The 24,895-nt window shown below is 42.0% G+C and overlaps 1 protein-coding gene across 2 annotated transcripts in view; it reads right to left on the minus strand.

The window, feature by feature from the left end:
• The window catches only part of BTAF1 (B-TFIID TATA-box binding protein associated factor 1), a 98,673-nt gene that overhangs the window by 47,324 nt on the left and 26,454 nt on the right, over window positions 1-24,895 (minus strand). Inside the window, exons 2-6 of one of the 2 annotated variants that reach the window (XM_070752414.1) lie at window positions 6,911-7,034; window positions 4,341-4,455; window positions 3,518-3,664; window positions 1,752-1,900; window positions 1,214-1,350 (exon numbers count right to left, since the gene is read on the minus strand). In XM_070752414.1, coding sequence (XP_070608515.1) covers window positions 1,214-1,350; window positions 1,752-1,900; window positions 3,518-3,664; window positions 4,341-4,455; window positions 6,911-7,034 — 672 coding nt within the window. Of the gene's footprint in view, window positions 1-1,213; window positions 1,351-1,736; window positions 1,901-3,517; window positions 3,665-4,340; window positions 4,456-6,910; window positions 7,035-24,895 lie in introns of both variants that reach the window. The other variant, XM_070752413.1, reaches the window with a different exon arrangement.

The following is a 24,895-nucleotide window of genomic DNA, read 5'->3' on the forward strand; positions in this document are numbered from 1 at the left end:
AAAGTAAATGGATAAGATAGCTTCCCATAATATTATATTTTTAAAGGATACAAAATGAAGTCCATGACTTATAATCAAGGCTGAAATGTTCAATTGGTGAGTGAAATGGTTGTTAAATAAGATGTCATGTGACTGATTCACTCAGCAATCGCAATCCCAGCACTCCCAGCTGTGGTTGTTAAAAGGATCTCCGGGGTCATTTAGACAGAACAAAGTAAAAAAATGCTGGTTGAAAAAGGTTCAAGCAGGATTTTGACAGAGTGCATTTCTAGACGCATGAGACATTTATAGCCAGCACCCAGAAACGAGAAGGAGTACTGTTGTCTCTGGCGATTGCATGCAAATGTCCCACGTTCCTGTTAGGTTTCGGGATGAGCCTTTTTCAGTCATCTTCACTCTATGGAACCAACTACCACCCTTACCCCCACCCCGATGTCCGTACTGCTCCCTACTGGCCTTTGGTAAGGCCATGAAGACCTGGCTTTGCTGGCAGGCCTGGGGGGGGGGGCATGAACTAACAACTGACAGCTGTATTAATGGTATGTATGTATGGGATTATGACTGCCTTATAATTAATGGGTTTCTTTTAATATGGGGTTTTATAGTTTTAGATTATGTTCGACTTCTTTTTATTGTTCTGTATCTATTTGTATTTCTACTTCTATTATTATTGTAAGCCGCCCCGAGTCCTTTGGGATTGGGTGGCATAGAAGTCGAATAAATAAATCCTCCAGAAGACCAGATGAAACTGTCTTTAGAATTTTAGAATAAAAAGATTTACATTTTTATTTTTTATTGGTACATATTTATTTTACAAATACAAATTAAAAATATTTATGCTTTTACATTTTTTTAAAAAATGAGACATAGATTGACTTAGCAGGCAGCAGTGGCTTGTGAACTTCACTTCTGGTTTCCCAATTTTGGGAAAGATGGTAGGGAAGATTGCAAATGGAGGTCACCTGACCAGAGGATGATTAGCAACCTGTCATATGTGCAAATGGATTGTCAAGTGCCCAGATCACAACCATGTAAATCTAGGACTGCTGCAACACTTGTAACTCTGGGCACAGAATCATAAGTCCCTGGCTGTACTTGTCAGGAAAAGAATCAACCAAGTTTCCCCTGATGCCTTTTGATTTAAGGAGATTGGACTAGACAGCTTCTAAGATCTTGTCCAACATTTGAATTTTTAAAATTCTATTTACAGTACCTTTTTTCATTGGTCTCTACTGCATCTTTCGATCTTTGTTTTGCAAACAACTTGGCCATTCTTTTAGCCTTATTTTTTTGTCTGCTACTCATTCCAGCTCGAAATTCCGAATCAATCAATTCCGCAGCTTGGAGAGTCTGAAAAGGTTCATAAATTTAAATAAATCTGAGAGCAACAGAATTTCATTCTGTTCATGAAAAACAACTTCCCCCCCACTCCACCTTTTGCTGCAGTTACTTATATTTCTCCCAAACTCGCTGCGCCAGCGAAGAAATTGTACGGCTTTTTAGAAGAATAGGTGCTTGAGATGTAAAATTACCCTTAGACTAAAGCTTACATCTGTGCTTTGATCTTACCAACCTGTTCTTCAAAAGGAGAACAGATGTCCCTCAATCTGCAAAATCATTTCTAGTGATAATCTTGACTGGCCTTTCTAAAACAGTATTTATTGGCACCTTGCAAACAAAGAAAAAAAATCCACTGCGTACGTCCATGCAGCCAAATAGCCTGAAGTTTTACCTACAGGTTGTTTGTGTACCAGAATCGATGAAGCTGGTGTGTAGTCCAAATCCTCATCATTGAACAAATCTTCTGTACTCATTCCAATTGCAGCTCCCATATCAAGGCCAAGTTTCTTTTGAAGCAATTTTCTTTGTCGGGCTATTCTTTCTTTAGGATCCACTTCACCTTAAAAAAGATAACAGCCTATGTTCTTACAAAGAAGTCTATATTTTTCTGAAATAAAGTACTGAACACATCTTAAATCTAAAAGCCTCAAAAACCATTAATAGCTTAGCTTTCTCCAGTAGTCTTTACAAAAAGAATTTTGTGTGAAGTACACCAAATAGTTCCTGATTATTATGATGTTTGGCTTCCAAACTATATTCAGTTTTTATTGTTAGAACACTGTTTGAAAAGAAATATTCTATCTCTTTAGAAGTGCTATTATGTAAGACCTGAACAATAATTTACTTTGCTACTACATTATATTTTTAGGCAACTAATATTTTCAAGGTCTTATTCCATTATTAACTTTTGGTAGCTTACCCATGATAGAAAAACAGAAAGTTCTGAAAAAGCTTTTTTGCCAATTCATATGCTCCTAAAATAGACCTTGCAAAATGTACCCAAATAATTAATTCAAAGACACAGGCAGAAGATTATGTTAAAAGTCTGTCTTCTACGAAATGCAAGTCTCCTTCTAATGACAGAAAAGTTCTTATACAGAATATGTAGCATTGCTTCTCTATAGTCATTGTTGGATATATCTGTTCCCCTGCTCTCTTTGAAAGAACCCTGAAAATCTGGTTCTTTTCCCAGACCTTGATCCTATGTTATTTTATTGTTTTTGAATGATTTTTCTTCCATATGTTTTGAATTGCATTTTACCCTTGATTTTATTGTCTGATACCCAGAGCTGTACAGTGTTCCCTCGATTATCACGGGTTCGAACTTCGTGAATGGCCTATATGACGGTTTTTCAAAATATATTAATTAAAAAATACTTCGCGTTTTTTTTCTATACCATGGTTTTTCCCGCCTGAGTGAGTGAGAGAAGGACAGATAAGAGAGAGAAAGAAAGAGGGACAGAGAGAAAGAAAGAGAGGGACAGAGAGAAAGAAAGAGGGACAGAGAAAGAAAGAGAGGGACAGAGAGAAAGAAAGAGGGACAGAGAGAAAGAGAGGGACAGAGAGAAAGAAAGAGAGGGACAGAGAGAAAGAAAGAGAGGGATAGAGAGAAAGAAAGAGGGACAGAGAGAAAGAAAGAGAGGGACAGAGAGAAAGAAAGAGAGGGACAGAGAAAGGGAGAGAGAGAAAGAGAAAGAAAGGTAGAGAGAAAGAGGGAGAGATAGAAAGAAAGAGAGAGGGGGGCTTGTTTGTATATTTTCCCAATTCCCCTAGGGCAGTGTTATTGTAATAAATATTTTAGCCTACTTTTTGGCTCAAAATATTTTTTTTCTATTTTCCTCCTCTAAAAACTAGGTGCGTCTTATCAGCAGGTGCGTCTTATAGAGCGAAAAATACGGTAATTTTGTCACCAAAATCAAAAGCAGAAAAGGATTATTTATTTTCTATGTGAGCAGGGTGAGAATGAGCTTCACTCGCTTAGCTAATAAAGGTAGCGAGATTCTGGCAAATGTAATTATCTGAATTATTAAAGATGAGATAATGATTCGGTTAGCTGTACAAGCATCTAAATGAATGTATTTAATAACAAGAGCAGGGTTTTTTTTTTACAAAAATACATGAAAAAAGAGTATTGCAAAGTATACAGGACAACTTGAAGTATTAGGCTAACAAATACCAGATGTATCATCCTGAACTTCAAATTCAGCACCAGCAGACCCAAGAAGAGAAGCGCCATGCTTTAAAAGTCGACAAATATCAAATTTGTCAAAACGCAACCGATCGGAAGTAGAGCTGTCTTCCACCTGATTTTCACAGCCACGTTCTGGATAAAAGTTAAACAAAACTTAGAATGAGATCAGAGTAAAGAACATGGCCAAACATAATTCAGGTATTTCTATGTTAATAATATTGTAAAGAACTAAATATGCAAGCACAAGAAAGAGATAACTAACTCCTAGTTTCCCAATATTTTTTGCCCAAATAATATTTTTGGTACTTGCTATACTTCTTGCTCAATTGATTTCATTGATTAAAATTTAAAAAGTAAGTAGAAAGACAGCAAAGCAAAGCAAAATACTTGTGCTCCCAATAAAACTTTAAGGACTCACATAAGCATCCTAGTTATTCTTTGAAAATTAAAATGTGTCAGGTGCTTTTTTTGAGCACGGGGAGCATGCTCAGAAAAAAAATAGAAAGGCATACTGAGATGGTACAGAGCATCAGAAGAGCTTAGAGGTGGCTTGTGGGGAACAATTTTAGTGATTTATCTGATAAATGGAGGCTTAAATTAGCCACCTGCATTATGTCAGTCATTTTGTAAGATAGCATCTACAGTATTTTCTCCATATTCCTAATTTGCCGCAGAATCAAAAAAGCTGTAGAAAATAAGAGGTCCCTTGTACTGCATTCTTCATTAGCTTGCAAGCATGTTATATAGTTGAAAAGATGTTACATATGCACAATATAAGCAGAATTCTGTATAGCTCTCTTTAAAGCACCTTGTTTTGGCTGTGGAGTTGGATTCCATTCTGGTATATTTTTTACTATGGCTTCCACAGCTTGTCCAGCTGCAATGCGGGAATCCCAGTTTGTACTCCTTAAGTGTACCAATACCTTTAAGAAATTTTTAAAAAGTTATTCATATCTCTTATATTAAATGCACTTAATTTAATTCCTGACTAATATTGTAGAATTTCTGAAGAACAAAAAGCTAATAGTTAAAAAAAGATCAACATATATACAGCAAACCACTTTCATAAGATCTCCCATACGTTGGCATCCACATTTCCCCGAAAATAAGGCCAGGTCTTTTGTGGGGGGAGTGGGAAATAAGCACTAGGGCTTATTTTGGGAACGTGTTATTCTCCCCCCCCCCCCCCCAAATGTATGGGAGGCCCACTTCTTTGGCTTGTTCTTGGCAGGATAGGAGGCTGTGTGGCTTGCTGTGCCGCGAAGCAGGGTGGGTGGAACTGCCATTCACACCCACACTGGCTTACCTCATGGCCCCCACAGCCAGTTCAGCCACGCCCCAACACCTGCCTTGTCTCACGGCAGCCTCCTGCTCCATTGCGGCTGTGAGCAACCAGAAGTGGGCCAACAGCCACTGGGCAGCTGTTGCCATCATGAGTAGTGTTGGGCGAACCCGTTGAAGTTCGGGTTCGGACGAACTTGCCATCGGAGTTCGGGTAGGTTTGCCAAACCCAAATCCGAACCCCAACCCCTCTGGCCCGGCAGGGGGCGCGGTGCTAGAGAGGGGGGTTTCAAGCTCCATCAAATGGGCAATGGCCGGGAGCTGCCGAAAATCCCTGCCCCTAGTTCTCTCTCATTTCAGCGGCTCCCGGCCATCACCCGTTTGATGGAGCCTGACACCTCCCCCCAGCGCTTCACCTCCCACCGGGCAACAGGGCTCGGGAGGCAGGTTCTGCCGGGCCGGCTTTTGAGGATCCTGGTAGGCAGCTTCAAGAGGGCTCCCGGCCATCGTCCACTTGAAGCTGCCAGCCAGGATCTTCAAAAGCCGGCCCGGCAGAATCTGCCTCTCGAGCCCTCTTGCCCAGTGGGAGGTGAAGCACTGGATGGGGGGGTGTCAGGCTCCATCAAACGGGCGATGGCCGGGAGCCACCGAAAATCCCTGCCCCTAGTTCTCTCTCATTTTGGCGGCTCCCGGCCATCGCCCTCTTGAAGCCTGACACCTCCCCCCCAGGGCTTCAGGATCCCAGCCGGCAGCTTCAAGTGGGCAAGTGGGCGGGAGGGGGAGGTGGGCAGGGCTGAGTCAGAGCCCTCCCCGCCTCTCCCTCTCGCCCACTGCCCTCTTGAAGCTGCTGGCCAGGATCCTGAATAGCTGCTGGCAGAACCTGCCTCTCCACCCCTCTGTCCATGAGGCGAAGCGCTGGGGGGGGAGGTCAGGCTCCGGGTCTGGAGTCGTCCCTCCTGTCCTCTCCCAAGCTGAGTCAGCGGCTTGAACCTCAGAGCACTCTCCGTCTCCCCCTCCCGCCCACCGCAGTGTTCGAGCGAACACCGAACCTGAACACGGACTTCTGAAAAAGTCCAGGTTCAGGTTCAGTATGCCAAACCCCGCAAAGTTCGGCACAGACCGGAACTATACAAGTTCGGTTCGCCTAACACTAGTCATGAGGTAGGTGTCGAAGAGTGGATGGTCTGGCTGCAGGGCCCCTGAAGTAAGTACATGCAGGGTGTGTGGGGCCAGTTGTGCAGACTCTTAATTAGGGCTTAATTTGGGGATAGGGCTTATATTAGGCTCACGGGTAAAACATGCTAAGTCTTATTTCTGGGATAGGTCTTATTTTTGTATAAATTATATCAAATGCTAGATTGAAAGTATCAATATTGATTACTAAATTTAATAAGACATTTTCCTAATTATTTGAACTCTCTCTCTAATATAAGCCCTAACCATTTTATGATTATCATCAATTATTTGGCTTTCTAAATTTCATTTTATTATTTTTTGCCAAAAAACATTTTAATCAACTTAATCTTTAAATTATTTATAGATGAATAATCAAAGAAGAATAACATCTTTTAAGAACACAGATAATACTATTGATTAGCAATAGAAATGACTCAAAAATGAGTCTAAAAATTTTAGAATATATAGCCCTCACAAGGCCTAACACAACTCTCAAATTACAGGAATTATGTACTCCTAATAAGGTCGATGTATACTTTCATTAAAATCTCGATGCACTTCTCAATGCTTAGAATGCTCTTTCAGTGATAGAATGCTGAAAAAATACAATTTGTCCTTTGAGAGGGTGGAATAAATCCAACACAGTTTTTCCTCTGTGCAATCATGTAAAATTCTCAATGCTACCAAGGACAACCATCCCTGTAGTTTTCTCAGCAAGGCTTTTGAAAGTGATTTGCCATTGCCTCCTTCCAAGAGCTTAGAGAAAGTGACTGGTCCAAGGTTATCCAACTGGCTTTATATCTAAAATAGGACTAGAATTTATGGTTTCATGATTTCTAGCCTGATGGTTTAACCACCACATCAAACCAACTCTTTTAGCATCAACATTATATTGCTTATAATAACATCCAAAGCATTTACCTTAGCCAGGAGATTATTCAATTCATGTGGATGAAGTTTGACAACCTCTCCAAGTTGCTGGGCAGCTGCTTTCCTTGTTACCGGCGTTGTTCCAGTGTCCAATAAGATAAAGAGGCGATCAAGCCTGACAGGGAGGAGAAATATAAACTCTATAAAATATATATTCTGCCTCATCAATCTTAAAACAAAATACAATCATGTTTAATTAATCTACTACAATTGCCAAACAGAGTTATTTTTCATAAAAGTATCATTTGGAAAGCTTAGGAGAAAAAACTCATGCTATTTCAAGTCAAAAGGCTTATTTTTTGTTCCATGTTTAATCATCAAGTGGTACAGAATAGAGAACAGTTTCTATTATTTCATCTCTCTTTCCAACTTATTATACAGAAATAGCTTTAGAGAAAATGTTTTATCTCCAATGAGATCTAATATCTAAAGTTTATTTTGGGATACATGCAATGGACCGTTGAACTTACCTGAACGGTCTTCTTGCTGCACTGCGAAGAGAGTCCAATGTGGGTTATTCTTCAGCCTTATTGGCAGGGACTGAGTTAAAAATTAGCATAATTATTATGTCCCGCCCACCACTGCCCCCTCAGGCCAGTCAATAAAAATGAAGGAATAGTGAAAGGAAACAAACTTTATTCAGTAGAAAACTTAACTATCAACGCAAACTGAACTGCGCACCTGGGCTAATAAGCCGGGCGGGTTTGGACTCTCTTCGCAGTGCAATGAGAAGACCGTTCAGGTAAGTTCAACGGTCCTTCTCCACTGCACTGCTCAGAGAGTCCAATGTGGGATATACCCAAGCAACAACTTTTAGGGAGGGATAGGCTGGACCAAGGGCGCTGGAGCACAAACCCCCTGCAACACTCTTCTGCCGAAAGCTGCTTCTGCCGAAGCAAACGAGTCTAGGCGATAGTGTCTGATGAAGGTCGTGGGGGCAAACCAAGTTGCTGCCCTACAAATGTCCTCAATTGGGGCCTGTGTGGTCCAAGCAGCTGTAGTGGCTGCACTCCTAGTGGAGTGGGCTGTAACCCTCTCCGGTAAGGGTGTCGATTTTGTCTTGTATGCTTCGATGATGCAGGATCGAATCCACCTGCTATTTGTCTTGGGTGATATTTTCTTCCCCATGGACGCGGGAAGAAATGATACAAAGAATGCCTCCGATCCCCTAAAGGTGCTTGTACGTCGCACGTATATCTTCACAGCTCTTCGGGCGTCCACCTTATGCCATCGCAGCTCCGATGGATGGGAGGCGTGTGTACAAAAATCAGGCAGAACTATGTCCTGTGACCTGTGGAATCTAGTATTAATCTTGGTCAGGAAACTTGGGTCTAAGCATAGAGTTACCCTGTCAGGGTGGAAAACACATAGGTCTGGATGAACTGATAACGCTGACAGTTCTGATACTCTGCGAGCTGAAGTTATGGCCACCAGGAAGGCCACCTTCACTGATAGGATGAGGAGTGAGACCTCCCTCAATGGTTCAAAGGGAGGTCCTGTGAGGGCTTGCAGAATCAAAGGTAAATCCCAGGATGGGAAGCGATGAACGACTGGTGGAGACAGGTTTGCTGCCCCTCGGAGAAAGTCCTTTATCCATGGGTGATGTGAAATTGGGCAGAGTGGGTCTGGTCGGAGAACCGTTGCTATAGCAGCTACCTGTCTGCATAGGGTGTTGGGGGTTAACCCTTTTTCGAGGCCCTTCTGGCGGAAATCTAGAAGGTGAAGGACTGAAGACGCACTGGGTGAGACTCCCTGGGCTCTGCAAAAAGAGCAGTAGGCCGCCCAAGTTGCTTGGTATATGCCAGTGGTCGACGGTCTTCTTGCCACTAGTATGGTATGGATGACGTTTTCCGGAACGTGTTTTTCCCTCATGCAGTTCCCTTCAATTGCCACACGGCAAGTCTCCACCACTGAGGGTCTGGATGAACTATTGATCCTTGCGTCAGGACAAGTTGGTGGCATGGGATCCTCCATGGAGGGGAGATTGAGAAGTCCATCAGATCCGCGAACCATGGACGTCTGGGCCAGAATGGAGCTACTAGGAGTACCTTCGCCCCTTCTGAGATGATCTTGGAGACTACTCTGTGTATCAAGCAAACTGGAGGGAAGGCGTATAGTAGACCCCTCGGCCATGGTGAGAGAAGTGCGTTGACTCGCTCGGCTCCCGGGGTTGGGAACCGGGAGAAGAACCGTGGAACTTGATGATTGTGTTGTGAGGCAAACAAGTCCACTACTGGCTTGTCGTAAGGGTGAACAATGTCCTGGAACACCTCCGGGTTGAGGGACCATTCCCCAGGGTCGATCGTCGTGCGGCTTAACCAATCCGCTCGAGTATTCTCCACTCCCGAAATGTGCTCCGCGCGAATCGAGGCCAGGTGTGTCTCTGCCCATGACATCAGGGCGTGGGCTTCCTCCATCAGGCGGCCTGACCGTGTACCTCCTTGGTGATTCACATGAGCCCTTGTTGCCACATTGTCCGTCAATATCAGGACATGTTGGTCTTTTACGGTGTCTGTAAACGTCTGCAGCGCTCTGAATACCGCTCTTAACTCTAGAAGGTTGATGTTGAGGTCGGTCAAGTCCTCTGTCGACCACCTGCCCTGGGCAACCTGGGATCTGGAGTGCGCTCCCCAGCCGGAGAAACTTGCATCCGTGGTGATGGTCACCTCTTGGGGGTATAGAAAGGGAGAGCCCCTGGTTATGGCTGGAGATGTCCACCAGGGAAGGGAGCGGCGGACTGCTGTGGTCAGGTGCACTTGGTGTTTGGAATTGCTTAGTCGAGCCCTCTGAAAGGGGAGTAGAAGCCACTGTAGTGGACGAGCGTGTAACTGAGCCCACGGTACTATGTTTATAAATGATATGAACATTCCTAGCAGTTGCGATAGGAGAGCCAGGGAAATCTTGGTGCGGTGCGTTATCAAGTCCATCAGTGCTATTATCTTCTGTTGTCTCTCTGATGAGAGATAGACCATGCCTGTTGAAGAGTCCATTGTAGTACCTAGGTGGAGTAGGCATCTGGTTGGTTGCAGATGGCTTTTGTCATGCTTGATCGTGAAACTGGCTCTCTCCAAGGACTCTACTGTTTGGGCCAGGTCTTGTTTGGCCTAGTGAGGACTTCTGGAGAGGATAATTATGTCGTCCAAATAGGCTAGATGGCGTATAGACCACGTTCTGAGGTCTGCTGTCAATGCGTCTAGAAGTTTGGTGAAGGTCCTGGGGGGCAAGAACAACCCGAAGGGCATGGCCTTGTATTGGAAGTGTCGGCCTTGGAGGCAGAAACGTAGAAATTGTCGATGTTCTGGATGGACCGGAACATGTAGATACGCCTCCTTGAGGTCGATGGAGGTCATCCAGTCTTGGTGACTGATAGATGCTAGGATGGCATGCAATGAATGCATCTTGAACCTCTGATGCCTGATGTAAATGTTTAGTTGTCTGAGGTTCAGAATTAGGCGGCATCCGCCGGATGTCTTGGGAACTACGAATACTATGGAGTAGAACCCCTGTCCCCGCTGCGGTGTCGGAACTGGTTCAATTGCTTCAATGTCCAAAAGATATTGGACCTCCTGGAAAATAAGAGACCGCTTTTGTGGATGAGTCAAAGCTGGGCATTGCATGAAACTGTTTGGTGGAATTTGTAAGAAGTTTATTCGTAGGCCTTGCTGTACAGTCTCTAAGGCCCATGTGTCGGTGGATATGGATCCCCAAAATTCCGTGAAGAACTGCAGGCATCCACTGATGGGCGGTTCGTGGGAGGAGTCACTTTTGTTTGCGATATCCTCCTCTGTTGCCACCCCTGAAGGATCTGCGAGGTTGTTGAAACTGGCAGTTCCTGTCCCCATAGTTACCTCGGTCAGATCGGTAGGATGGTTGTGTGTAGGTCCCCTGTCCGTAGGCCCTTGCGACTGGAGACAATGTCGAGGAGGGATCCGATCGAAAGGACTGTCTTCGAAAGTATGGAGTCCCTCGTCTGTCCTGTCTCCTTGCCGACCTCGGTAACACCTTATTCTTATCTCTGTCCTCAATTAGAACAGAGTCCAATGACTCCTCAAAGAGCTTAGAGCCCTGGTAGAGAGCGGTGGCCAGGCACCATTTTGATTTTGCATCTGCCTGCCATGAACGAAGCCAAAGTAGACGCCGAGCTGAGAGACTGGTCGCCATTGCTCGGGATGAAAATCTTGCTGCCGCCAAGGTGGTATCTTGGTGAAGCCGGGTGTCCTCTGGGCCCAGTCTGGGAAGATATCCTGTGGCCACAGGATTGAGGCCCTATTAAAAAAGGATGCAGCTGATGCTGCCCTTAAGAACCAGGCGGACAGCTGATAGATCCTTCTAATCAAGTTCTCCGCCTTTCTATCATCCAGTCTCAGGCCATCCGTCATATCTGACGTACTACTGCGTTAGACATCAATGATGTGACTGGAGTATCCACTGAAGGATATTGAAGCAAGTCTTCTACTTCTGGATCAAAGGAGTAGAATCTCTTGTCTAATGTTGACTGGCCCAGAGCTGCTGCCGGTTGCTGCCAGGGTCTCTTTATATTTTCTGCAAAAATAGGGACTGCAGGAATGAGCTCAGACTCCCTCTGGGGCTCATTAATGAGCCTAGCCGCTGGCATGATGCCCACCTCTTGGCCTGCTGGCTTTGCTGAGTTATCAGGAATCAGTGTGGTTTTAGCCTTGCTTAATAGGACTCTAAAGAGAGACTGTTTGAACAGCCCTACCAAGGGGGGCTGGTCAGGTAGGTTGGCCTCATCCTCAAATAGTTCCCCTTCTGGATCTGTGGGCATTTCTCTTGGGCCCTGCTCCTCTTGAAAGGAATCATGTAAAGACGGGGAGGCAGTAGGGGCTGCCCAAAGGTCTTGTCTATTGGCCCAAGGCGGTAGAGGGGATGGGCACTGCTGGGCACCCACTGCAATGCCCTGGGAGTATGCAGACACTATCATATCTTGCAATGATGGTGACATAGTCTGCCAATTGTCCATGGGGCCCGTGAGACCTGCTGCAGTTGGGGTAAAGGTGGCTGCTGCAGGCTGTGAAGGTTGAGCCCATGGTTGGAGAGCTGGTCTAGTCCATTCTGACCTTTGAATCCCCTCAGATGGCGGGGGGTGGCGCTCAATGGGTGGTCAGGGGACAAATCCCCTATTCCAGTGAGGTGAGGACCTTCAAATGCAACAGCTGTAGTTACAGGGCTCTGTTGATGTGGTGGGATCGTGCTGGTAGAAGGACTAGGCCCCTGCCTTGGCCTGTTTATTTCCAGCTGAGCCTCCAGGGCCTTGATTCTCTTCTCAGCCTCCTTTAAAGCTGCAGAGGATTGAGAAGTTTTCCCCTTGGATTTGGAGCTATGGGCCTTATCTTTCCCCTTGTTTGTTGAAGGGGCAGTTGGGTGGTTGGGATTGCCCTGCTGTTGAGACATATTTAGGAATTAGTAACACTCATAGTACTGCTTGATACGAAGGACAGTTGTAGCTCAAAATGGCGAAATGAGTGAGGAGTAAAGTCCTCTGAGGAACGAGTCATTAAACTCACGCCTGGTGATTGGTCAGGACCTATGTGACCTTATTGCCATGGTAACGCCCTTTTCCAAAATGGCGGCCTTTGAGTGACTAGGAATTAGCTTAGTCATTGCCAAATATCCCCCAACTGCTGCTTCAAAATGGCATCTGAGCCGGGGCGGGAAATCTTAGCCCCAAATTGGCTGAGGCATCCCAATGCCTTAATTGCCGGCAGCTCAGTCTTCTCCCCCAAAATGGCGGGCGGAACTTCGGGCAGTGAGGTTCTTGTGGAGGCACCAGCCTCGTTTGCTGCCTCCGCCGTTTATAAGCCCCGATCTGTTTCGCCGCGCCGCAGTGTTTGACGGCCGATAATTAGGCCGCCTAACAGCTGATTTCGCGCTTCGGGATGGCCAAGCGCCGATTCTAGCAATTGCCGGTATTTGCTCAATTCGGATGGTCGAGGCGGCTGGAGAAGTGGCGGGGGGGGTCTGATCGCGGACGTCAGGGACCCCAATGCAGCCTCCCTGTCCTCAAGGTATTGCTCCGGAGAGCAGTGGCCTCTCAGGGGTGAAGAGATGGAGAGCAATACCCCGGAGGGCAGTGGCTCTCAGCTGGAGACTTTTCCTCTTCCTGCTGCAAAAGAAGAAGAGTTAGTTAGTAGAAAAATCTGAAAATAAAATGAAATAAAATTCACTCTCTCTGGAGACGAAAACTCATAGTCCCTACACTATGACTGAGTTTTTAAGACTGGCCTGAGGGGGAAGTGGTGGGTGGGACATAATAATTATGCTAATTTTTAACTCAGTCCCTGCCAATAAGCTGAAGAATAAACCACATTAGACTCTCTGAGCAGTGCAGTGGAGAATGACAAGTGCAATTCCCACTGGGTAACAGTATTTGTTGTTAACTGATCTTTCCATTCCTACTATGGGTTCATTTTGTGACAATGTCACTGAAAAATGACCCTTTTTCACCCTTGAGATTGTTACAACAGCCTCATGGTCATATAATCAAAATTCAGACCTGGACTCATGCAACACCTTTTATGACCTTCTGACAAGCAAAGGCAATGGGGAAGTCAGATTTACTTAACAACCATAGTAATAATTTAACAACTGCAATGTTTCATTTAACAAGTGTGTCAAGAAAGGTCGTAAAATGGGACAAAACTCACTTAACAAATGTCTCACTCAGCAGCAGAACATTTGGGCTTAATTGTGGTTGTAAGTCGAGGACTACCTGTATATGTGAGTACTTGCCTGTAGCTAAAGAAAAGACTCAGCCTCTGCCTTTAACATAACTATTATAAAAACAAGATACATATATAAATACACTACCCCGAAATTTTTGGGAACCATTTTTTAATAGAATAGAATAGAATTCTTTATTGGCCAAGAATTTGTCTCTGGTGATGCTCTCAGTATACAAAAGAAAAAGATAAATTAAATTTCTGGTACTGCGATATCACTAAGCAAATATTTGAAGTATCATTGGGGAAATAGAAAAATCAATTTATAAGACAGGTAATTTAGAGTATCTCTATTCCATTCCAAAACAGATAAAAGACTCTCCTGTATATTTTTGTCTCCTATTTACTGTAATGCTGCTTGATTGGGGGGTTTTGCTAAGAATTTCTTTTTAAAAAGCTGTCCGGCTTTTCCATCTGTAGTTTTTCGCTTCTGAAATAAAAAGGTAAAGATGCACTTAAGCAGACCACAGCTCCTGTTACACATGGATAAAAACCACGTCACTTTTTGGGCATAAAACATGTTTCTAAACAGAAAAAACATCTGCCGATTGATCTGCCTCAATAGGATGGAATAGTTCTTAGCAAGATTCGAACAGCTGGATTCTACGAATAAATGCACACAATTCCACCAAGTGTCATCCTCGGAGTGTCTGTAATTGTAACATCAAATATAGAAGATGTTGTATATGATTTAATTGCCAAATAAATGTCCTAACAAGAGCTCAGTATTTACAAGTATTATCTGACAAAATAAGACAGTAGGATCTCATCAATAAACTGTTTTATAGGTAGTCCCCACTTACAGCAGTTATTTTAGTGACCAAAGTTACAATGGCACTGAAAAAAGCAACTTATGACCACTTTTCACACTTATGACCATTGCAGCATCCCTATGTCATGTGATTTACATTCGGACGCTTGGCGACTGACTCACATTTATGACAGTTGCTTGTCCCAGGGTTATGTGAGTCTTTCTTGTGACTTTCTGATGAGCAAAGTCAATGGGGAACCAGATTCATTTAACAGCCGTGTTACTAATTTAACCACTGCAGTGATTCACTTAACAAATGTGGCGAGAAAAGTTGTAAAATGGGGCAAAACTCACTTAACAAATTTTATCACAAATTTTGGGCTCAATAGTGGTTGTAAGTTGAAAACTACGTGTATTTCACTATGAAAACATCAAAACACAAAAACAAATAAGGGTCTCAATTGAGAACACATTCTGTAGAACCGTGATGGTGAACTTATGGCACGTGTGCCACAGATGGTATGCAGAGCCCTCTCTGCAAGCACACCAGCCATTGCCCAGACCAGCTCCACTGCGCATATGTGCGCCTTCTGCCAGCCAGCTGGTCTTCAGATCTCTGCTGCACATGCGCCAGTGAAGGGCATTTCCACACACTGTGCTGGGGAAAGAATTTAGGGAGATCGGAGGAGGCACGGGAGAGAGGGATCCAGGAGGAAACTAGGACGCACTGGGGAAATAAATTGGGAAGACCAGGAATCTCCCCCCCTCTGCCATTTTGGTGCTAGCAGGCCTCCTTGAAGCCATGTGGGACTAAAAATGGGGCATGGGGGTGCAGCACCCCCTTGCTGGTTTTTGATCCCAAGAGGCTTCGGGAAGGCCTGCTAGCACAAAAACGGGCTGGGGGATGTCATGTGCATGGAGTGGGGAGAGTATGGGGATTGCCTGTGCATGCATGGGTGGGGTCTGCAGGGCAGCACTGCATTAGGGGGTGGCACGCACGCACACTCTGTTGTGCACATAGATGCTTTTTTGGTACCCGAAGAAAAAAGGTTAGCCATCACTGTTATGGAATCTTGTGGGGATAGCACATAAAGGGGATGCATTTATCTGAACACAATGTTTCTATATTTCAGCACCCATTTTATCTTTTCAAATTCTTTTGTTAATCAATTTTATCTTAACATTACTTTATCATCCCCTACTTTCTGTTTTACCACCTTATTCTATTTTACCCTACTCTACTTGATTACATTTTGCCTTACATTATTCTATTTTATTTGGCTGACCCTCATTGTTTATTGAAATGTTCAACTGACTTAGCAATAAAGGGACAATCACTATTATAATTTTCTTGGCAACAGTGTGGAAGTACAGGTGGTACTTGCTTAATAACCATTCATTCAACAACTGTTCAAATTTATAATGGTCATGGATGAGTAATATTTAAGAGTCAAGTCTGAACTTGTGGCTGTTCCAGCATTTCCTTGGTCATGTGACTGCAATCTAGCTGCTCAGCCACTGGCTTACAATCACAATATTGCAACATCCTGCTCTCACTGGCGGTCTTTCACTATCAGTTTCCTCAAGTCCATGGGGCAGCTGGCAGGAGGTCACAAATGGGAATTATATGCTATCACGCCTTAGCGGCAATTTTACAATGTACCACTTAACAAATTCATCCCAATTGCCATCATTGTTCAAGGCCTATCTATAGTTGTAACCTTGAGATGGGTTTATTTTTTTTATTTTTTATTTTCCAGTTGGTTACAGGCATGGAATTCTTTGAGTAGTGCCCAACACAATATTAACCAAACTCAAGTTTAGCTTCTGAACTCAGATATGATTAGACATGTGTTATTACACGCAGAAGGTCTGTGGGATATATTTTATTATTTCACATATTTCCTTTCTAAAGCATTCAAGACAAATTTGGCATGACCTTTTCAAATAAAAGTTAAATGCATATAGCTTCAGAGTAGTTTGCAATAAATTGAACCTTTCCAGCTTTCTAAGCTTTAGAAGTTAAAAAACTGGAATACTCTTTCCCTTTCCCCATTTTTTCTAGTTTTCGTAACAGGTTGGACTAATAAAAGCTTACATAGAACAAAAATTATCTAAGAATTAAAAATTAAACGGCTACTAATCTTGTTTGTCAGTTTTGAATGTCAGGAATCAATTACCTATGTGATGTAAGATTGGGGTAGTGTTCAGTAGGAGACGCTCAGTTCTTTGCCAAAAAAGCAGTTAAAAAGAATCTTATATACATCCCATACATTAAGAAGTCATGAATGAAAATAAGAGGTGAGGTAAGATTACAGCTTGCTTGTTCCAGACAGGAAACAAATTAAACAAACATAATACTATTATATATTGACACATGGGTTGACAATATATATTTCTTTTTAACAGCCATTTGAGAGCCTATTGCTATTCATATTAATATTAAAATATATTAGTCCCTGGTTTTGTATATTACTTATTGCTTCAGCGCTATTGCATTTTTATAAGAATTTAACTTGAAATCTCATTGCATCTATATTATAATATCTCATGCTCCTACATTCACTGTAGTATATTGTATTTTTTGAAGTATAAGACACACCGGAGTGTAAGACGCACCGAGGTTTTGGGGGAGGAAAATAGCGGGGGGAAATCTGTCTACCAGATATTCATCTGGATAGTGTCCTTAGTCTGGTCAGCTTCAGCACATTACTTTATCACCTGGTTAGGGCTGAAAAAAACATTTTTGGAGGGAGTAATAATGAAAACAAGCCTGCAAGCCAGCAAGAGCTGGGGAAAAAAGCTTCGAAAAAAGCTATATTTGGAGAGTAAGATGTACCCAAATTTTCAGTTTCTTTTGGGGGAGAAGGTGTGTCTTATACTCTGAAAAATACAGTACTTATAATAATCCCAGTAGAAATTTAAAATATATACTTAAGGACAAATTTCAGGTGCACTATCTTCTAATCATGTCATAACAGGTTTTTTAATGAAAAGTAGACACTACAACCCTGTATTCCCCCATCCATGTGATTCCCCCCACATGCATGTGTGCCTCACCCTCAACTCATGCCTGGCAGATACCTGAAAATCAGCTGATCAGTGGGAGGTGTGCACACATGTGCAGTGGAGCTGACTGAGCTGGGCAATGGCTTGTGTGCCTGCAAAGAGGGCTCTGCATGTCACTTGTGGCACACATGCCATTGGTTCTTCATCATGGCCTTATAGAGTGGATACAGATAAAATTTAAAATGTATTATAGAAGTAACACAAGCATGTGCAATTTAGAATCACATTGTTTTAAAAGATAAGATGCTGAAATATGCATTATTCAAATATATACAATAGGCCTATTCTATCAATCTAAGTCACAATCTCAATGAACAATGAAACACTGTATTAAACAATAGACCACACAATCACTTTTATTTTAGAGAAGTAATAAAGAGACAGTCATACAGGAGGAAAAACTGTGTATTCTGCCTTGAGCTGCTCTATGAAAGGCAAACAATTAATAAATGAATATTTTTTAAACTTAAATGTACTAAAAATGCATGCATAAACTATTAGCCCAGGAAAAATATGTGGTTGCTTTAACAGTTTAAACAGAAATTCTTCATATGTATTACTGTGCATTCTGAAGCAAGTGTTTTAGAAGATTTGCACAATTCTATTCTCTATCTATCACATCACCTGCCAACTGCTTATTATGGGGAACAGTTTGTGCCTGTGTATTACTGGAATAAAGACTTGCTTTTTGGTTACATTTGTGAAATGTTGTTTATTTTGCCAATAGTGATCCTTATTTGCTTATATTATAAAAATGTTTCCATTTAAGTATTATTAGGTAATTTGATTTTCAGTGTACTATAAACGGCCTACATTTACAAGACCAGAAAAGGCTTAAAAGAGCACATGAAAATGTTTACAAAGTAATATTTTGAAGAATTATACACATTCAGTACTAACTTGACTTGCTTCCCTAAAAGAAATGAAGGAATGCAACAGAAGACAAAATTAAATAGTCCACTGCTTGGATGCTCTACACACAAATTAAAAAAAGAACAACCCAAAGGCATCACAAAGGAACACCATATAGATTTTTAGCCAGAAGGCTTTTGGTTGGACTGAGAGAAACAAACAGTTGTTTAATCTTATTTTAAACTCTATAAAAGTAATTATTGAATTACAGCAATAATTGATGTAGTCATAAAGCATGATGTTACATAATATCACTTAGCGATAGCAACCCCAGGACTTCCGCATCAATCCCAGCGGCCGATAAGGTCCCACAGAGTTGGCCTTCTCCGTGTCCCATTGACTAAACAATGTCGTCTGGCAGGCCCCAGGGGAAGAGCTTTCTCTGTGGCGGCCCCGGCCCTCTGGAATCAACTCCCCCCGGAGATTAGAACTGCTCCCACCCTCCTTGTCTTCCGTAAACTACTTAAGACCCACCTATACCGCCAGGCATGGGGGATTTGAGACACCTTTCCCCAGGCTTATTATAATTTATGTTTGGTATGTATGTGCTGTTTGGTTTTTAATTATGATAGGGTTTTTAGTTTTTTTTAATATTAGATTTGTGCCAGTATAATATTGTTTTTATCGTTGTTGTGAGCCGCCCCGAATCTTCGGAGAGGGGCGGCATACAAATATAATAAATAATAATAATAATAATAATTATTATTATTATTCCAGTTGCTGTCATTAACTAAATCCACTACCAGCGTGGTCCCTTCCAGCCCTGAACTGGGAGTAGAAGGTAGAGGTAAAAGGTGGCCTCCTCTTTAATCTACCCACCTATTCCTCCCCCATCTCTGTACTTTTGGGCATCTTATAAGTCTGCCACTTTTGTTGGATTTGCGGCCTTGTATTCTGCTCATCTCTGCCACTTCTAGCTCCCACTGTTGACAAAGGGTGACAAGCCCTCTGAAGCATTCTGAGAATGACATATGATTATTGGGGAACTTGGTGAGAAGCCTTAGGAAGAAGGCCTGGCCTGGTCAGCAGCTGCTTCACACAGGGCCAAGCCAGACACCTATTGTCAGCAGCATGAGGAAATTGGTGAAAGTTGAGCGGGAGAGTCAATGTAGTCAGGTAGTTGGCTGCAGCGCTGAACATGAGATGGCACTCCTTAGCAGCAGCGCTGGTGTTGAGATAGAGGCCTGTTTGGGTCTATGACAACTCGCCGTAGTCAACTCACCGTGGGATAATCCGCCATTGCCATAGGACAACTCGCCGCAGGGCAAGAGTTACACAGATATTGAAGAAATAGCAGAATAGAAACATTAAAGAAAAGATGGCAAAGAAAGAACAAGTAAAATATGAATGACAAAAAAATATATTTTTAAAATAATTAAATTGAATTGTTGAATTGTCCCACAACAAATTGTCCCATGCTGAGTTGGCTGTGGTGAGTTGTCCCGTTCTGGGCCCCAAGGGTAGCCAGCTGGTCCAAAATGGGACAACTCTATTTCAATTCCAATGCTATCACCTCCAAGGAATGATGTGCTGCTATGCAGGGTGGCCAAAAGGGAAGAGATGGGGAAAAACTGGGGTGGAGGAAGTTGAAGTATTCCTGTAGTTGTAAGTGTGGGTGGGCAGGCACCAGAATTTTATAGGGGTGCTAAAACAACTTCCAGGATCATGCTTAAATACCATTCCTTCAGTGAAGACTTGGTGTACTACAAAAGAAACTAATACTATACAACAAACAGCCCTTATTAACCCTCCTGTTCTGTTTAAGAAAAGTAACAAATCTTCTGTTCCTGGGTCACCCTGACCCGGACCGAAAACTCTTCATTTGCAGTGCTTATGTTTGGTCAATTTGAATACTTTTTTCACTTGGAAAGTAGTCTGAACATTTCTGCACACAATGATATGAAAATTGAACTGAAGAAATTAATCCTTATTGGTTTATTTTGCACATAAATATGCCTCCCCCCCCCGTTTTTGTGAATTTTCTTTAGGTTTATTGATAATTATGCCTGCAAAATACATTCTATTTTACTAAAGTTGGTATGGGATTGGTAGCTTGAACATTTCTGAACATAATGATATGAAAATTGAACTGCAAAAATTGATGCATATTGGTTTATTTTGTTGATGAAATGCACGCCCCCCCCGTTTTTTTTAAATAGTCTTCACTTTATGGATAGTTTTGCTAGCAAAATACATTCTATTTTACTAAAGTTGGTGTGGGATTGGTAGCTTGAACATTTCTGAACATAATGATATGAAAATTGAACTGGAAAAATTGATGCATATTGGTTTATTTTGCACATAAATGTATGCCTCCCCCCGTGTTCAATTATTTCAATTTATATAAAAATTATGCTGTTAATTTCAAACTTACATACTTTTTTTTAGTAAAATGGATTTGTTTCATAAAATTAGTTCTCTGGCTACAATGTGGTTGATTTTCAAAAGGATATTCCAAATATTTCTAGACAAATATGTATAAACAGTGACAATATTAATTTCAATTGGAATCTGGATGGGTGGGCATTGGATTTGGTATTGTGTACTGTACTGTTTTTTATTATTGTTGTGAGCCGCCCCGAGTTTGCGGAGAGGGGCGGCATATAAATCCAATAAACCTAAACCTAAACCTAATAATGGCACATAGCAAGGCCGGGGGGTGGGGGGTGGCCCTTTTGTGGCAAAAATAAACCAATAAGAACCATTTTTTTCAGTTCATTTATATTTTTCTTATATTCAGAAATGTTCAATTTAGTATATCAAACCTTTTGGGGGGAAATTCCTTAGGGATTTGTAGCCTTAAAAAATAGAAATTGACACGAAATTTAAAAAGGATGGGGGGAGGGGCTTTTTGATCAAAATAAAAATATAAGTCTCAATTTTTCCAGTTCAATTTTCATATCATTATGTTCATAAATGTTCAAACTAGTTTTCCAGTTGAAAAGGTTTTCAAAAAGATCAAATTCAAGTACCTAAAAAAATTATTTTTGGTCCGGTCATATACGAACAGAAACAGACTCGAAGTTATGATTTTTTTTTGCCCAGAAAACAATTAGCCACCACCCCAAAAATATTTTTTGATGATCAGCATTGTTAAATTGAGTAAATGAATGCCTAAGATTTTAAAGAATATTTCGGATTTGGAGCATAAAGAAATAAAAAGTGAAAATGGTTGCAAGCAGCCGGGGGGGGGGGGGCCTTATTTCTGATATTAAAAAACCAATAAGAATCATTTCTTTCAGTTCCTTTATATTTTTCTTATATCCAGAAATGTTCAAGCTACCAATCCCACACCAACTTTAGTAAAATAGAATGCATTTTGCAAGCAAAACTATCCATAAATTGAAAAAAAATTCACAAAAACGGGGGGGGGGCGTGCATTATATCCACAAAATAAACCAATATGATTTACTTTTTTCATTTCAATTTTCATATCATTGTGTGCAGAAATGTTCAGACTACTTTCCAAGTGAAAAAAGCTTTCAAAAAGACCAAACATAAGCACTGCAAATGAAGAGTTTTCGGTCCGGGTCAGGGTGACCCGGGAACAGAAGATTTGTAACTTTTTTTGCCCAGCAAAAACTAAGCCCCCCACCCCCCAAAAAAATTCTTATAGAGAGAACCCCTGAAATGATGAAAAGTCATGAAATTTCAAGTTTCAGATATGCAGGGAAAATTTTTTACAGGGACTCAAACTTGGCTTCGGGTCGCATACGACCCGAACAGAACAGCAGGGTTAAAATACCATTGGTTAAAGAAATTTACTAATACAACCAAATGAAAACTAATTTCCCTATTATGTAGATATGAACAATTAGCTAGTTAATATGTTGCCCAAACTTATTATTATACTATCAAGCTAAATTTTAAAAATCTAATAGTATATAGAAAGTACTTTATGCTACTTGACTACAGGGTAGAACAAGTAATAGTTAAGTGTGATGTGTCTGACTATAATAACATTTGAAACACTTTTGATCCTGGTAATCACACGCATGTAAGATTTGATAAAGGCTTGTGAACTTAATAAAACAATAGAATTAATAAAATAGCTTTGAAAAAAAATTAAAATCTCTAGAATTTGAACATACTTCAGGAGTTATGTTGTTTGAATTGCAAAATAAATCTCATTTTAGACTGACTTTTTATTCAAATTCTGAACAATTATTAGGCTATTTTAATAATTTTAATAAAAAACAGGCAATTTATTTGTGATTAATTCCAAAGAAATTAGGGTTTTTTCCCTTAATATGGTACAAAACACAGAGACCAATACTGCATTTATTTTTCTCACACAAAACTATTTTATTGTACAACATTTAAGCTCCTAGTAAATTTAAACTATAAATTTACAATTTAAAATTTATTCTTATTTATAAATTTAAATTTCTGTTTGTAGTATATTTTTGTAGCATTACATTTTCTTATCTCAACTATTTTTTCTTTAAATCTTTCCTTATTATCGTTCCTCTTTCATGTGCTACCCTTTCTGACCATTGGATTAATATGCTATCCAGCCAAAAGTCATATAAAACTCATTTTTATTCAAATGGACCATATAATATGATTATAATATACTCTAAAGCCTGGGGAAACCAAAACAAAAACATAGAAACATAGAAGATTGACAGCAGAAAAAGACCTCATGGTCCATCTAGTCTGCCTTTATACTATTTCCTGTATTTTATCTTAGGATGGATATGTTTATCCCAGGCCACTGTTCCCCGTAAGCTGTGCCCGTGCGCATGCGCGTGCCCCAAAATACCCCCCGCGCACCCTTTTCCATGGGCGCGCGCTCCCCATCCCCCTGCCAGCCCGCGTGGGAGGGGGGCGGGGAGGCACCGGCAGTAGAAGGAAAGGAAGACGCTGGCAGTAGAAGGAAAGGAAGCCGCGGCAGCCCCTGCCTCCCTACCGTGCCTCCAGCCCCCTCGCGCCCCTGGCCTCTCGGCGCTGCCCCCTGCCCACCCGATCCGCCCCCTCTCCTCCTCCGCCTCCTGCGTTGGGGTGCGACTTCTCCAGCGGCGGTGGCTGCGGCTTCTCCTCCTTATCCTCATCCGCGCTCCTGGCAAGAGGAATGGAATTGGCCAGGACGTGGCAGCCCCACTCTTTGGGAGTGTGGGGCTGGAACAGAGGGGCAGCTGCGATGGGGCTGGCTCGGCAAAAGTGCACCCAACGAAGGGGCTGCGAGAGCGCTTTCTCCGAGTGCTTCAGGAATGCCTGCCCCGCCCCTCTCGCAGCCCCCTTGCTGGGAACACTTTCGTCCCGGACGTTCAGCAAGGGGGCTGCAATAGAGGTAGGGCAGGCGTTCCCGAAGCACTCGGAGAAAGCGCTCTCGCAGCCCCCTTGCTGACAGAGAGAGAGAGAGGGAGAGAGAAAGTAAGTGAGAAAGAGAGAGAGAGAGAGAAAGGGAGAGTAGAGAGCTAGCAAGAGAGAGAACAAGAGAAAGAAAGCGAGAGATAGAAAGAGTGAGAGAGAGAGAAAGCAATAGAGAGAAAGAAAACAAGAGAGAGATAGAAAGAGAGGGAGAAAGTGAGAAAAAGAGAGAGAGAACAAGAGGGGGAGAGAGAAAGAGAGAGAAATGACTCTTGATTTAAAGCATATGGTAAAAAGCACCCAAATAATAACAGAGGGGTGGAAAAAGCTGTTTGTGTGTGTGTGAACTCTTGAACCATTTCCAATAACAGGTGAGCTATTGGAAATGGTTCAAGAGTTCACACACACACACACCACACACACAAGGGGGGAGGAGACAGGGATGGAAAAAGAGAAGATAGTAATAATAGTAATAGATTTTGGTTTTGTTTTATTATTAATTTCTTTTAATAAAAAAGAAGGGAATTTTTTTCTTGTTTGTTTGTTTGTTTGTTTGTTCTATACCTTTCCGCCAACACGGAAAAAAAATTAGAGGGAACATTGTCCCAGGCATGTTTAAATTCAGTTACTGTGGATTTACTAACCACATCTGCTGGAGGTTTGTTCCAAGCGTCTACTAATCTTTCAGGCATGGGGGAACTGAAACATCTCCCCCTGGGCATGTTTAATTTATATATGGTATGCTTGTGTGTATGTCTGTTAGTATATGGGGTCTTTGCTAAATTTTAAAATATTTTAAATTGTCAGATTATTTATGATTTGTTTCCACGTGTTGTGAGCCGCCCCGAGTCTTCGGAGAGGGGCGGCATACAAATCTAAGTAATAAATAAATATTTTCTCACTTTACTTCTAATCTTTCCCCCAACTAACCTCAGATTGTGCCCCCTTATTCTTGAGTTTACTTTCCTACTAAAAACACTTCTCTCCTGAATCTTATTTAACCCTTTAACATATTTAAATGTTTCGATCATGTCCCCACTCTCCCTTCTGTCCTCCAGACTATACAGATTGAGTTCATTAAGTCTTTCCTGATACGTTTTATGCTTAAGATCTTCCACCATTTTTGTAGCCCATCTTTGGATCTGTTCAATTTTATCAATATCTTTTTGTAGGTGAGGTCTCCAGAACTGA

Source organism: Erythrolamprus reginae, chromosome 5 (assembly GCF_031021105.1).
Source record: "Erythrolamprus reginae isolate rEryReg1 chromosome 5, rEryReg1.hap1, whole genome shotgun sequence".
In the NCBI taxonomy this organism is placed as follows: Eukaryota; Metazoa; Chordata; class Lepidosauria; order Squamata; family Dipsadidae; genus Erythrolamprus; species Erythrolamprus reginae.